Source organism: Nerophis lumbriciformis, linkage group LG03, assembly GCF_033978685.3.
Source record: "Nerophis lumbriciformis linkage group LG03, RoL_Nlum_v2.1, whole genome shotgun sequence".
NCBI lineage: Eukaryota > Metazoa > Chordata > Actinopteri > Syngnathiformes > Syngnathidae > Nerophis > Nerophis lumbriciformis.
This window is the reverse complement of record NC_084550.2, coordinates 15,449,225-15,464,474: the sequence shown is the minus strand read 5'-3', so window position 1 is coordinate 15,464,474 and position 15,250 is coordinate 15,449,225. Positions and strand designations below refer to the sequence as shown.

General features: G+C 42.9%; 1 protein-coding gene across 1 annotated transcript in view; it reads right to left on the bottom strand.

Annotated features, from left to right (window-relative positions):
- The window catches only part of LOC133579899 (solute carrier family 22 member 4-like), a 68,689-nt gene that overhangs the window by 39,143 nt on the left and 14,296 nt on the right, over positions 1-15,250 (bottom strand). Inside the window, exon 4 of the mRNA XM_061934169.1 lies at positions 4,656-4,810. Within this exon, the coding sequence (XP_061790153.1) occupies positions 4,656-4,810 (155 nt within the window). The remainder of the gene's footprint in view (positions 1-4,655; positions 4,811-15,250) is intronic.

The following is a 15,250-nucleotide window of genomic DNA, read 5'->3' as shown; positions in this document are numbered from 1 at the left end:
GTAGCGCTGAGATGAAACGAGCCAGCGGCTCACCCGCAACCTGCGCGTTCTGTCTGGTTTCTAAACGCCACATTCGGCGGCTCATTACCACAGAGACATGTGCCTGCAACGCAGTTGCAACAGAGTAATTTCTGTCATCTGCCAACGTAAGCGTGGATAGCATCTTTTGTCCCTACTGGCCGAGGCAATGACGCAGCAGCGCACACATCCTAACGTCAGGCAAGACCGGATGTCCTGACGCGATCAAAACCTACGTTTACACTTGTAGGATTTTTTTGAAATGAGATTTTTTTCAGTTGACTGGTCCTGAGTAGTCCTGGGTTCAATCCCGGGCTCGGTATCTTTCTGTGTGGAGTTCACATGTTCTCCCAGTGACTGCGTGGGTTCCCTCCGGGTACTCCGGCTTCCTCCCACCTCCAAAGACATGCACCTGGGGATAGGTTGATTGGCAACACTAAATTGGCCCTAGTGTGTGAATGTGAGTGTGAATGTTGTCTGTCTATCTGTGTTGGCTCTGTGATGAGGTGGCGACTTGTCCAGGGTGTACACCGCCTTCCGCCCGAAAGCAGCTGAGATAGGCTCCAGCACCCCTCGCGACCCCAAAAGGGACAAGCGGTAGAAAATGGATGGATGGTTACACAGCTTTATTATACTTCAGTATAAACTCGAACAGGCCTCAATGTGGCCTGACGTGACTAGCATACACGGTTCAATAAAGTGAAAACAAAGGAAGTTGACCACATTTCGTAAACGAACAAGGAAGTTGCTACTACTACAAAATGAAAACTTGACAGACCTTAAAATTTTTTTATTTTTTTTTACGTGAAAATAAATTAAAACAATATAATTTATGAATGGTTGTATACAGTTGTGGTCAAAAGTTTACACACACTTGTAAAGAACATAATGTCATGGCTGTCTTAAGTTTCCAATCATTTCTACAACTCTTATTTCTTTGTGATAGAGTGATTGGAGCAAATACTTGTTGGTCACACAAAACATTCATGAAGTTTGGTTCTTTTATGAATTTATTATGGGTCTACTGAAAATGTGACCAAATCTGCTGGGTGTAAAGTATACATACAGCAAGATACATTATCAATTTTGGTGATGTAGAAAAGTTACAATCAAATCAAATTAGCTTCATGTCATGGCCTCTTAACTTCATGTGATTGATTATGATTGACGACACCTGTTGACTTCTCTGAGCCCATTTAAATAGGGCTCATGTGATGCAGTCATGAGACTCGGTTACAAGTGCGACAATGGAAAAGTCAAAGGAACTCAGCACAGATCTGAAAAAAACTAATCATTGACTTGAACAAGTCAGGAAAGTCACTTGGAGCCATTTCAAAGCATCTTAATTTCCCAAGAGCAACTGTGTAGACAATTGTTACTAAGTATAAAGCGCATGGCACAGTTTTGTCACTGCCACGATCAGGAAGAAAACGCAAGCTATCACCAGCAAGCTACTGAGAGAAAATTGGTCAAAATGATCAAAAGTCAACCGAGAACCACCAAAAAGCAGGTCTGCAATGAATTGGAAGCAGCTGGAACACAGGTGTCAGTGTCCACAGTCAAGTGTGTTTTGCATCGCCATGGACTGAGAGGCTACCATGCAAGAAACAAGAAAATTGAGCTGTTGGGCCACAATACCCAGCAATGTGTTTGGAGGAGAAAAGGTGAGGCGTTTAATCCCAGGAACACCAAACCTACCGTCAAGCATGGTTGTGATAGTATTATGCTCTGGGCCTGTTTTGCTGCCAATGGAACTGGTGCTTTACAAAGAGTAAATGGGACAATAAAAAAAGAGGATTACCTCCAAATTCTTCAGGACAACCTAAAATCATCAGCCCGGAGGTTGGGTCTTGGGCGCAGTTGGGTGTTCCAACAGGACAATGACAATGGCTAAATCAGAATCAAATTGAGGTTTTAGAATGGCCTTCCCAAAGTCCTGACTTAAACCCTTTTGAGAACATGTGGACAATGCTGAAGAAACAAGTCCATGTCAGAAAACCAACAAATGTAGCTGAACTGCACCAATTTTGTCAAGAGAAGTGGTAAAAAATTCAACCAGAAGCTTGTGGATGGCTACTAAAAGCGCCTTATTGCAGTGAAACTTGCCAAGGGACATGTAAGCAAATATTAACATTGCTGTATGTATACTTTTGACCCAGCAGATTTGCTCACATTTTCAGTAGACCCATAATAAATTCATAAAAGAACCAAACTTCATGAATGTTTTTTGTGACCAACAAGTATGTGCTCCAATCACGCTATGACAAAAAAATAAGAGTTGTAGAAATTATTGGAAACTCAAGACAGCCATGACATTATGTTCTTTACGACTGTATGTCAATTTTTGACCACGACTGTATATTGTGTAATATGTTTGGGAGGGTTGTAATGTTTTATGGCTGTTAAGGAGCCACCGACGTTAGCTTTATTTTTCAACTCACTTACGTAAACAACTTACGCAATATATGTAACATGTAAGCAAATACGCCACAGCCTCAATTCCGGTCTTTCAACAATCGCTATTTCTTCGGAATCAAAATCTCTATTCATGTATTACTTATAGCAGTGGTTCTTAACCTGGGTTCGATCGAACCCTAGGGGTTCGGTGAGTCGGGCTCAGGGGTTCGGCGGAGGCCAAGACACACCCGACTCATCGTGTAAATACAAACTTCTCCCTATCGGCGTATTACGGATACGGCAACAGCAGAAGTCAGACTGATTTGCAGGTGTGTAATTTGTTGTGAGTTTATGCACTGTGTTGGTTTTGTGGCTTGAACAAGGTGATGTTCATGCACGGTTCATTTTGTGCACCAGTAAAAAAACATGGTAGCACTTTAGTATGGGGAACATATTCACCATTAATTAGTTGCTTATTAACATGCAAATTAGTAACATATTGGCTCTTAACTAGTCATTATTAAGTACTTATTAATGCCTTATTCGGCATGGCCTTGTTATAACCCTAACCTTCTAACCCTAACCCTAACCAAATAACTCTAAATTGTCAAGACTGGGACCGTGGCGTGGTTTGTTCTCCCAAGGTGCAAAAGATTTGGACCAGATGTGGCGTGAAGGGGAGTACATGATTTATTTTAACACTATACATCAAAAAGGAACAAACGAAAAGCGCGCACAATGGCGTAGGTACAAAACTAGGCTATTGAAAACAAAACTTGCACATAGGCAGAAACTGTGAACAATTAAACAAAACTTGCAAACTATGGCATGAATAAAGAAAACTTACTTGGACATGGCATGAAGTGCGCAGAGTGTGACAGGGGTATGAAGAGCATAAATGCGGGATGTCGCCAGAAAGACAAACTGAAAACAATGAACTTAAATACTACAGACATGATTAACGAAAACAGGTGCGTGACTCAAAACGTGAAACAGGTGCGTGACGTGACAGGTGAAAACTAATGGGTTGCTATGGTGACAAACAAGAGTGCACAATGAGTCCAAACGTGGAACAGGTGAAACTAATGGGTAACCATGGAAACAAGACGAGGGAGTGAAAAGCCAGAAACTAAAGAGTCCAATAACTAAACAAAACAAAACATGACTAATACAAAACATGGTCACACAGACATGACATAAATTAAGTCTTTGTTACTTAGAATATGTTCCCCATACTAAAGTGTTACCAAAAACATATAACTTTGTCTCGAATTTGAAAAAATATATATATATATTTTTTTTTTTTCACTAAAGAAGGGTTCGGTGAATGCGCATATGAAACTGGTGGGGTTCTGTACCTCCAACAAGGTTAAGAACCACTGACTTATAGCCTATTATTTGTGCATTATTTGATGCACCAAACATATGGCCGCCGATAAAAGACTTTGCTCACCGAAACAGGCTGTTGTGATGAAGTATCCACTTACGCCGGCGGGCTGCGTCTTTCCCCGCACACGAGAATAACAGCTCGACTAAAGATGACGAAAAATTCACATCTGAGTCGCAATCAGGTCTCATTTCTGTTAAGACTGAAGTCACATTTGAAAAGATCAGATTCTAAAAAAAAATTATAAAAATGATTGAGAGGCACTGTGTTATGGGAAACGCTTTAGGACCTTGTCAGTCAGAGTTCAGTGATTAATAACCAGTAAGATATCTGCTTACTTTAATTAGTAAGCAGATATCTACTTAGTGTGGTCATTTTCTTGGTAATATTTTGTCTTTAAATATGTCAGAATTAAACAGTTATACAAATTCTGAGAGTTTCAAGAAATATTATTTGACCCTTTGCTAAGCTACTGGCTGGAAACCCCCGTTCTATAAAGTAAAATACATGTAAAAATATAGAAAAATGTTCTGTTAAACTGGTGGTGTTCTTGTTATATTTTTTGGTTAAATAAAATAACTTTAAGCAAGTTGCAAATAAACACTTTGGCCTTTATTAAAACACTGTTGTTGGCGAGGAGCTGAGGAATTTGCTACAAGTTCCTTATGGCGTCATTTTTGTTTTTCGTCTTTGATAAATTGTGCACACATTTATTTGGCCTCGGGGTGGATTGTTTGACAGTCATACTCAACAAAAGTGCAGTCACCTAAGTGTTTGATTCTTTGTTTAGACACGCCAACTTGAGGAGTTATTATTATACAGTAGGTTCATGCATGGAGTGTTTTTTTGTTACCCAGCACATAGCAGGAGAGGTAATTAGAGATGTTTCCCAAGCCGCTGCAAAACAGAAGCACGCAAAACACCTCCCAGGTGGGCGAGGCGAGCAGAGCCAGGCTGAACACGGCCTGGATCATTGACGTTCCAAACAGAACAGGCTTACGACCAAATCTGAAAGAAGTTGAGAGCGTTGAAATGTTAATCATAGTCACCATTTTTATCAATAAATATTTACAGTATATATAACTCTTAATAATGTTCACCTTATTTAACAACAATAAACCCTAAATGTATACACGCAACCCGCCTGAGTACACCCGTTGCCCCAGCCAGGGATCAAACCAGTATTGAGGTTAATTTTGGTGTCTTCATTACCAAAGCTTTTTTTTGACACCAAAATAATGAGTAACTACATTTTGTTTTTCATTGAATTATGATGACATTTCTATTGAGTAAAAATGTGTGAACAAAATGCATTTTAAAATTCAGTTCAGAAAATGAACTCCTCTCTGAGCTGCCACCTTACCGTGGTAGAGGAGTTTGCGTGTCCCAATGATCCTAGGAGCTATGTTGTCCGGGGGCTTTATGCCCCCTGGTAGGGTCTCCCAAGACAAACTGGTCCTAGGTGAGGGATCAGACAAAGAGCAGCTCGAAGACCTCCATGACGAATAAAAATAAAGGACCCAGATTTCCCTCGCCCGGACGCGGGTCACCGGGGCCCCCCTCTGGAGCCAGGCCCGGAGCTGGGGCACGATGGCGAGCGCCTGGTGGCCGGGCCTGTCCCCATGGGGCCCGGCCGGGCACAGCCCGAAGAGGCAACGTGGGTCCCCCTCCAATGGGCTCACCACCCATAGCAGGGGCCATAGAGGTCGGGTGCATTGTGAGCTGGGCGGCAGCCGACGGCAGGGCACTTGGCGGTCCGATCCTCGGCTACAGAAGCTAGCTCTTGGGACGGGGAACGTCACCTCGCTGGGGGGGAAGGAGCCTGAGTTAGTGCGCGAGGTTGAGAAGTTCCGGCTAGATATAGTCGGACTCACTTCGACGCACAGCAAGGGCTCTGGAACCAGTTCTCTCGAGAGGGGCTGGACTCTCTTCCACTCTGGCGTTGCCGGCAATGAGAGGCGACGGGCTGGGGTGGCCATTCTTGTTGCCCCCCGGCTCAGAGCCTGCACGTTGGAGTTCAACCCGGTGGACGAGAGGGTAGCTTCCCTCCGCCTTCAGGTGGGGGAACGGGTCCTGACTGTGGTTTGCGCTTACGCGCCAAGCCGCAGCTCAGAGTACCCACCCTTTTTGGATTCGCTCGAGGGAGTACTTGAGAGTGCTCCCCCGGGTGATTCCCTCGTTCTACTGGGGGACTTCAATGCTCATGTTGGCAGCGACAGTGAAACCTGGAGAGGCGTGATTGGGAAGAATGGCCGCCAGGATCTGAACCCGAGTGGTGTTCTGTTATTGGACTTTTGTGCCCGTCACAGATTGTCCATAATGAACACCATGTTCGAACATAAGGGTGTCCATATGTGCACTTGGCACCAGGACACCCTAGGCCGCAGTTCCATGATCGACTTTGTAGTTGTGTCATCGGATTTGCGGCCTTATGTTTTGGACACTCGGGTGAAGAGAGGGGCGGAGCTTTCAACCGATCACCACCTGGTGGTGAGTTGGCTGCGATGGTGGGGGAGGATGCCGGACAGACCTGGCAGGCCCAAACGCATTGTGAGGGTTTGCTGGGAACGTCTGGCAGAGTCTCCTGTCAGAGAGAGTTTCAATTCCCACCTCCGGAAGAACTTTGAACATGTCACGAGGGAGGTGCTGGACATTGAGTCCGAGTGGACCATGTTCCGCACCTCTATTGTCGAGGCAGCTGATTGGAGCTGTGGCCGCAAGGTAGTTGGTGCTTATCGTGGCGGTAATCCTAGAACCCGTTGGTGGACACCGGCGGTGAGGGATGCCGTCAAGCTGAAGAAGGAGTCCTATCGGGTTCTTTTGGCTCATAGGACTCCGGAGGCAGCGGACAGGTACCGACAGGCCAAGCGGTGTGCGGCTTCAGCGGTTGCGGAGGCAAAAACTCGGACATGGGAGGAGTTCGGGGAAGCCATGGAAAACGACTTCCGGACGGCTTCGAAGCGATTCTGGACCACCATCCGCCGCCTCAGGAAGGGGAAGCAGTGCACTATCAACACCGTGTATGGTGAGGATGGTGTTCTGCTAACCTCGACTGCGGATGTTGTGGATCGGTGGAGGGAATACTTCGAAGACCTCCTCAATCCCACCAACACGTCTTCCTATGAGGAAGCAGTGCCTGGGGAATCTGTGGTGGGCTCTTCTATTTCTGGGGCTGAGGTTGCTGAGGTAGTTAAAAAGCTCCTCGGTGGCAAGGCCCCGGGGATGGATGAGATTCGCCCGGAGTTCCTTAAGGCTCTGGATGCTGTGGGGCTGTCTTGGTTGACAAGACTCTGCAGCATCGCGTGGACATCGGGGTCGGTACCTCTGGATTGGCAGACCGGGGTGGTGGTTCCTCTCTTTAAGAAGGGGAACCGGAGGGTGTGTTCTAACTATCGTGGGATCACAGTCCTCAGCCTTCTCGGTAAGGTCTATTCAGGTGTACTGGAGAGGAGGCTACGCCGGATAGTCGAACCTCGGATTCAGGAGGAACAGTGTGGTTTTCGTCCTGGTCGTGGAACTGTGGACCAGCTCTATACTCTCGGCAGGGTCCTTGAGGGTGCATGGGAGTTTGCCCAACCAGTCTACATGTGTTTTGTGGACTTGGAGAAGGCATTCGACCGTGTCCCTCGGGAAGTCCTGTGGGGAGTGCTCAGAGAGTATGGGGTATCGGACTGTCTGATTTTGGCGGTCCGCTCCCTGTATGATCAGTGTCAGAGCTTGGTCCGCATTGCCGGCAGTTAGTCGGACACGTTTCCAGTGAGGGTTGGACTCCGCCAAGGCTGCCCTTTGTCACCGATTCTGTTCATTACTTTTATGGACAGAATTTCTAGGCGCAGTCAAGGCGTTGAGGGGATCTGGTTTGGTGGCTGCAGGATTAGGTCTCTGCTTTTTGCAGATGATGTGGTCCTGATGGCTTCATCTGGCCAGGATCTTCAGCTCTCACTGGATCGGTTCGCAGCCGAGTGTGAAGCGACTGGGATGAGAATCAGCACCTCCAAGTCCGAGTCCATGGTTCTCGCCCGGAAAAGGGTGGAATGCCATCTTCGGGTTGGGGAGGAGACCCTGCCCCAAGTGGAGGAGTTCAAGTACCTCGGAGTCTTGTTCACGAGTGAGGGAAGAGTGGATCGTGAGATCGACAGGCGGATCGGTGCGGCATCTTCAGTAATGCGGACGCTGTATCGATCCGTTGTGGTGAAGAAGGAGCTGAGCCGGAAGGCAAAGCTCTCAATTTACCGGTCGATCTACGTTCCCATCCTCACCTATGGTCATGAGCTTTGGGTTATGACCGAAAGGACAAGATCACGGGTACAAGCGGCCGAAATGAGTTTCCTCCGCCGGGTGGCAGGGCTCTCCCTTAGAGATAGGGTGAGAAGCTCTGTCATCCGGGGGGAGCTCAAAGTAAAGCCGCTGCTCCTCCACATCGAGAGGAGCCAGATGAGGTGGTTCGGGCATCTGGTCAGGATGCCACCCGATCGCCTCCCTCGGGAGGTGTTTAGGGCACGTCCGACCGGTAGGAGGCCACGGGGAAGACCCAGGACACGCTGGGAAGACTATGTCTCCCGGCTGGCCTGGGAACGCCTCGGGATCCCCCGGGAGGAGCTGGACGAAGTGGCTGGGGAGAGGGAAGTCTGGGCTTCCCTGCTTAGGCTGCTGCCCCCGTGACCCGACCTCGGATAAGCGGAAGAAGATGGATGGATGGATGGATGGAGTTCAGAAAATGTTTGTGTATACAAATTAGTTGCTTCAAAAGTCTAGACCAGGGGTCCCCAAACTTTTTGACCCGGGGGCCTCATTGGGTTAAAAAAATGTTTGCATACATATATACATACATCCACACACACACACACACACACACACACACACACACACACACACACACACACACACACACACACACACACACACACACACACACACACACACACACACACACACACACACACACACATACATACATACATATATATATATATATATATATATATATATATATATATATATATATATACACATACATACATCTATAATATATATATATATATATATATATATACATATATATATATACACATACATACATCTATATATATATATATATATATATATATATACACACATACATATATATATACATACATACAGTATATACACATACATATATATATATATATATATATACATACACATATATATACACATACATATATATATATACATACATACATATATACACATACATACATATATACACATACATATATATACATATATGTATGTATGTATATATATGTATCTATATACATACATGTATGTATGTGTGTATATATATGTATATATATATATATGTGTATATATATATGTATATACATACCAGTGACATGCGGTGAGGTTCATGGCTGGTGAGGCACTGACTTCATCACAGTCAGATTTACAAACATCTGAACCCTAAAGAGTATCTTATTCACCATTTGATTGGCAGCAGTTAACGGGTTATGTTTAAAAGCTCATACCAGCATTCTTCCCTGCTTGGCACTCAGCATCAAGGGTTGGAAATGGGGGTTAAATCACCAAAAATTATTCCCGGGCGCGGCGCCGCTGCTGCCCACTGCTCCCCTCACCTCCCAGGGGGTGAACAAGGGGATGGGTCAAATGCAGAGGACAAATTTCATTACACCTAGTGTGTGTGTGACAATCATTTGTACTTTAACTTATATTTAACTTTACACATGCAAACTGTAGCACACAAAAAAGCACATTTAATAAAAAAAACGTTATTATGGTCTTACCTTTACTTATAAATGAAGTCCATGCACCGCTGTTGTGCTGGATTAATGCACCCCCTGACGGGAGTGTTATATCATCTAAAGCCCTCACTTAAACTTTCCACGTGCAAGATTGAATCTATTTAAAAAAGTGTAACCGAGGGTTTATAAATGTCGCCTATACTGTATGAAACTACAAAATAACAAACACGGAGGCTCCAGTTTACACGAGGACCACTTTATTTACCTTCTTTCAAAAACCTCCGCTCCACTCCAACGTGTCATCACTTCCGCTCTTAGCGCCTTCAAAATAAGAGCTCAAGGCATATACTGTATAACAGCGCATAACCGGAACTTAACATCACAAAGAGGAAAACCCATAAAAATAGGTTACAAAAGTTATTTAATAAGAAGCCATAAAGTGCAAAAACTATCATGTTCGTGTTGGAGGAGTTGTGAATTAGATACACCTGCAGTCTGCAGGTGTACCTAATGTTGTGGCCCTGCAGTCATTCACAACTCCTCCAACACGAACATTATTGTTTTTGCACTTTTTGGCTTCTTATGAAATAACTTTTTTAAATAGATTCAATCTTGCACGTGGAAAGTTTAAGTGTGGGCTTTAGTTGATATAACACTCCCGTCAGGGGGTGCATTCTACGGCGGGGGTGCAGGAGGCGGGATTACTGCAAGCCTCAGCCAGTGCGTCTTTTGCAGCCGTTTTATGATCGCTCAGCACAAGAAATACGTTACACACATACAGTTGTTGACAAAATACACTATACATTATATACCTCAGCTAACTAAACTATGGAAATGTATAATATAATTCATATAGCAAAACGGTCTCACTGCACAGCAGGCCAGCAGTTAGCCGAGTCCGCAATCCATGTTGAGGCACAACGCAGTGACGTGCCTCAACAACAATTCAGCGATTTTAAATAAAAATAATCTAAAACTGGTGAAGTTAAATGGAAAATAACTTTATAGTATAATCACTGGATACATATAACAATTTAATAAAAATGTTTTCCTTTTACATTTTTTTTTCTTTCCATGATGGCAGGTGAGGCCCCGCCTCACCTGCCTCTAGTGACTGCACGTCACTGATACATACATACATACATACATATACATATGTATGTATATATATATATATATATATATATATATATATATATATATATACATATATGTATATACGTACATACATGTATGTATGTATATACATAGTACATATATACACATATGTATATAAATATATATACATACATATATGTGTATATAATCTGTCTCATTGCAGATTAGACAAACTGCCTTTTCCTTACACTGAACAAAAAAAAGTCATATGTCCACTGATGTTTAAAAACTCTACACTCGGAGTCTATTTTACGTTTCTCCAACGATTTGTTTCCCTCGTGCACTAATTGGCTGAAAGAGTGCGCACTTGCGTTATCGATGGGAAAATGCATTTTCAGACAATATGATTTGCCTGAGCCATCCATTTTCTACCACGCTTACCCACTTGCTGTAAATTAAGACTGAAGCAATGGTTGTGTCTCTGAAGCAACAAACGAGGTGTCAAGTTTGCGGTCACGTGATGCATAAACTGCCTTTTTGCAGCAACTTTGGAATGACACATGAAATTTAACAAAGTCGATTTTTAAACGCATGCATTTTGCCCACAAATTTATATTCAATGAAATGATCAGCATGATTTCAGTTCACAAATCTCAGTTGCAAAAGTGTCAAAAAACCCCCAAAGCTTTGGTAATATAGACAAATGAACCTCCATAAAGCAGAGTGTACAGATTGAAAGACAACAAAGCAAGAAGCTGAACTGTCGGCTTGTTTTGTTGTCCGGTGCAAACTCTCAAGGTAATGGTAATGTACACACTATCTAGCAACTGATTTATTGTTGTAAGTCTGTCCCGTTATTCTAAAACAGTTGCAAAACATAGCTGTTAATCATTGTCACGCTGTCACCTTTTTTAACCGTATTTAACATGCAAAGGTCAAAGTAACACTACTTGCCTTTTACTTTGATCAAAAAGTGAACTTTGTTTCAGGGAACAAAAGATCCCAAATTTACGGCTCACAGATTAGGGCGCATCAGCAGTCAAGTGCAGCTAATGTTGTGATTGTGGCTTGAAAGGGATTTGTTGCTCTGAAAGCTTTTATCGAGGGCTAAACGAATATGGCCAAAATAAAAATCATAATTACTTTGATGTATATTGAAATCAAGATTAATAACATGATATTCATTCATTTGAAAACTTGAGTGTTTATTGTACCACCAAAACTCAATTGTAAAGAGCATTTAAAGCAGGGATGTCAAACTCAAATACAGAGTGGGCCAAAATTTAAAACTGAATAAAGCCGCGGGCCAATGTTGAACAAATTAAACTTTTAATTAGGGACCCAAACAAGTTTTGCATTGAATATTGAAAAAGCAAGGCTCATATAACTTTATAGTGACATGCAAAATCGAGTTTCAAATAATATTAATGATAATAATTAACAAATATCATTGGCATATCAAATACAATTTGTTACAGGATCATCAAATACAATTTATATATGTGTTTGTCATTCTTGTTTTGTGTGGATTCACAGTGTGGCGTATATTTCTAACAGTGTTAAAGTTGTTTATACGGCCACCCTCAGTGTAACCTGTATTGTTGTTGATCAAGTATGCATTGCATTCACGTGTGGGTGCGTGCAGAAGCCGCACATATTATGTGACTGGGCCAGCACTCGTTGGACTGGATGAAAAGCGGACGTGACTATTTTCGGGAGGGGCACTGAAATTTGGGAGTCTCCCGGGAGGGTTGGCAAGTATGAGAATTAGCGGTGAATGCGGTGTTACCGCAGCACCGCCGCTATATATAATCGGCGGGCCAGCTCTAGTGTTAATTTGATATCGCCTCAAGGGCCAAGTGAAATTACACGGCGGGCCAATTTTGGCCCGCAGGTCAAAGTTTGACACCCATGATTTAAAGGAACAACAGATATAGATAAATAAATAAACAACAAGTATAATAATAATAATAAAAGCACCGAATCAAATATATCAGATAACTAACAGTTTTGTTGTTAATTTCGGGGTTTTTTTTTTTTACCTTCTACACTACAGGATTTTTCTGTCATGAATACAATTTGATAAAAAGTTTAATTAAATGCAAAAATGCTCACTTTTTTGGTGCACTACACTTAATATTTTAGGTCAAAGTGAAGTTGGCACGTTGTGTAATTCGTAAATAAAAACAGAATACAATGATTGGCAAATAATTTTCAACTTATATTCAATTGAATAGACTGCAAAGACAAGATATTTAATGTTCGGACTATAGATTTTTTTTTTTTTTGCAAATAATCGCATTGCAAAACAGTTGTCACAGGGGCATTTTTACCACTGTGTTACATGGCCTTTCCTTTTAACAACACTCAGTAATTGTTTGGGAACTGAGGAGACCAATTATTGAAGCTTTTCAGGTGGAATTCTTTCCCATTCTTGCTTGATGTACAGCTTAAGTTGTTCAACAGTCCGGGGGTCTCCGTTGTGGTATATAACGCTTCATAAATGGCCACATATTTTCAATGGGAGACCGGGCTGAACTACAGGCAGGCCAGTCTAGTACCCGCACTCTTTTACTATGAAGCCATGCTGTTGTAACACGTGGCTTGGCATTGTCTTGATGAAATAAGCAGGGGCGTCGTCCATGATAACGTTGCTTGGATGACAACATATGTTGCTCCAAAACCTGTATGTACCTTTCAGCATTAATGGCGCCTTCACAGATGTCTTGGGCACTAATACACTTTGCGCCTATAAAAATCCGGATGGTTCTTTTCCTCTTTGTTCCGGAGGACACGACGTCCACAGTTTCCAAAAACAATTTCAAATGTGGACTCGTCAGACCACAGAACACTTTTCTACTTTGCATCAGCACGTCTTAGATAAGCTCAGTGCCAGATTATTCACTGAACACCACGCTGATAGTTTCAGGGGGAAATGTATGCCCATTAGCCTGTATGCTGATGTGTCATCGAACTCACAGGGCAAAATATGTTTTGACAAAAAAAAAACATGTGGATATGGGTAGTGTTAGTGCCTATTTCCTTCTCAATACGCTGATACGCTGAGGAAATAATGAGCACAACTGTCATCATGGCAATGTAAAACGTGTGGAGACAGCCAAATCACATGATAAAATAATTCCTCATTCGTGTAGCCTAAAGGCATACCTTGGTAAAATGTTTCCTCTTTAGTAAAATGTATCCTCATTAGTTTTGGGCTCTTCATCAGTGTGTGAATGGATGAATGTGGAAATACTGTCAAAGCGCTTTGAGTACCTTGAAGGTAGAAAAGCGCTATACAAGTATAACCCATTTATCATTTATTATCTACTTATTTTCACCAGTAGAACCATTGCTAGCGTTGGTTGTAGTTGGTTTTAGTCTTTGTTTTCTGATAGTACTGACAATAACCATATGATTGCCATTTGTTGTGATATTGTATGCAGGCATGACCTACTTCTTCCTGAAAATAGCCTAGTTTCTGTGTAAATGTCTATTCAGCTATTATAGTCCCAGCACCTCAACCCCTACTAAGAGGCAGTGGAAGTTTGAAGTTCCTTGGGAGTAGCCCAGTCGATCGAGCTGGTTTCGGCAGCGTATCTGGCAACCTCAGTCAGGGAGAGAAAGAGGGGACTACAGAATTTTGACCGTGATTGCAGTACCATTTCTGGGCACATTATTACACATGGCACCTTTAAGTGATGATTGATTAGGCATACTATCGCCGTGTCAAATAATAAGTAGCAACCATGGTGAGATTCCAAACTTCTAGTAGACGTGCTCTTTTTTTCCACTCAAACACTAACCCATCTCACTGTTACAAACTCAGGAATTTGCATGCACATTGCAGTGCCCATTGTTTTTTACCCATTACAATATTTTTATGATCATGAGAAGCCAAAATTGTGATTACCGGTAATTGTCCAGCCCTACTTTTATGGCAGTATCACACACTGTAAAAACTGAAATCTAAGTAAGATTAATATCTCAAATAAGCATACTTGCCAACCCTCCCGGATTTTCCGGGAGACTCCCGAAATTCAGCGCCTCTACCGAAAACCTCCCGGGACAAATTTTGTCCCGAAAATCTCCCGAAATTCAGGCGGACCTGAGTGACGTGTCGACAGCCTGTTTTCACGTCCGCTTTCCCACAATATAACAGCGTGCCTGCCCAATCACGTTATAACTGTAGAATGATGGAGGGCGAGTTCTTGGTTTCTTATGTGGGTTTATTGTTAGGCAGTTTCATTAACGTCCTCCCAGCGCGTTAACAACACACAACGACAGCAGTCACGTTTTCGTCTACCGTAAAGCAGTTTGTCTGCCGTAAACAGCAATGTTGTGACACTCTTAAACAGGACAATACTGCCATCTACTGTACATGCATATGTGACAATAACATCTACAGCTTTTAGAGAGTGCAGTGCACAACTGCGCACACAACAAGGAGACGAAGCAGAATGCATCATGAGAGAGGGTGTTCAGCATGGTTAGAAAAATAGTGACAGAGAATAGAACACGGATGGACAATTCAACCCTTAACTCGACAATGAGTAGATGAGTGTTATGTGTGTGTATATGTGTAAATAAATGAACACAGAAATTC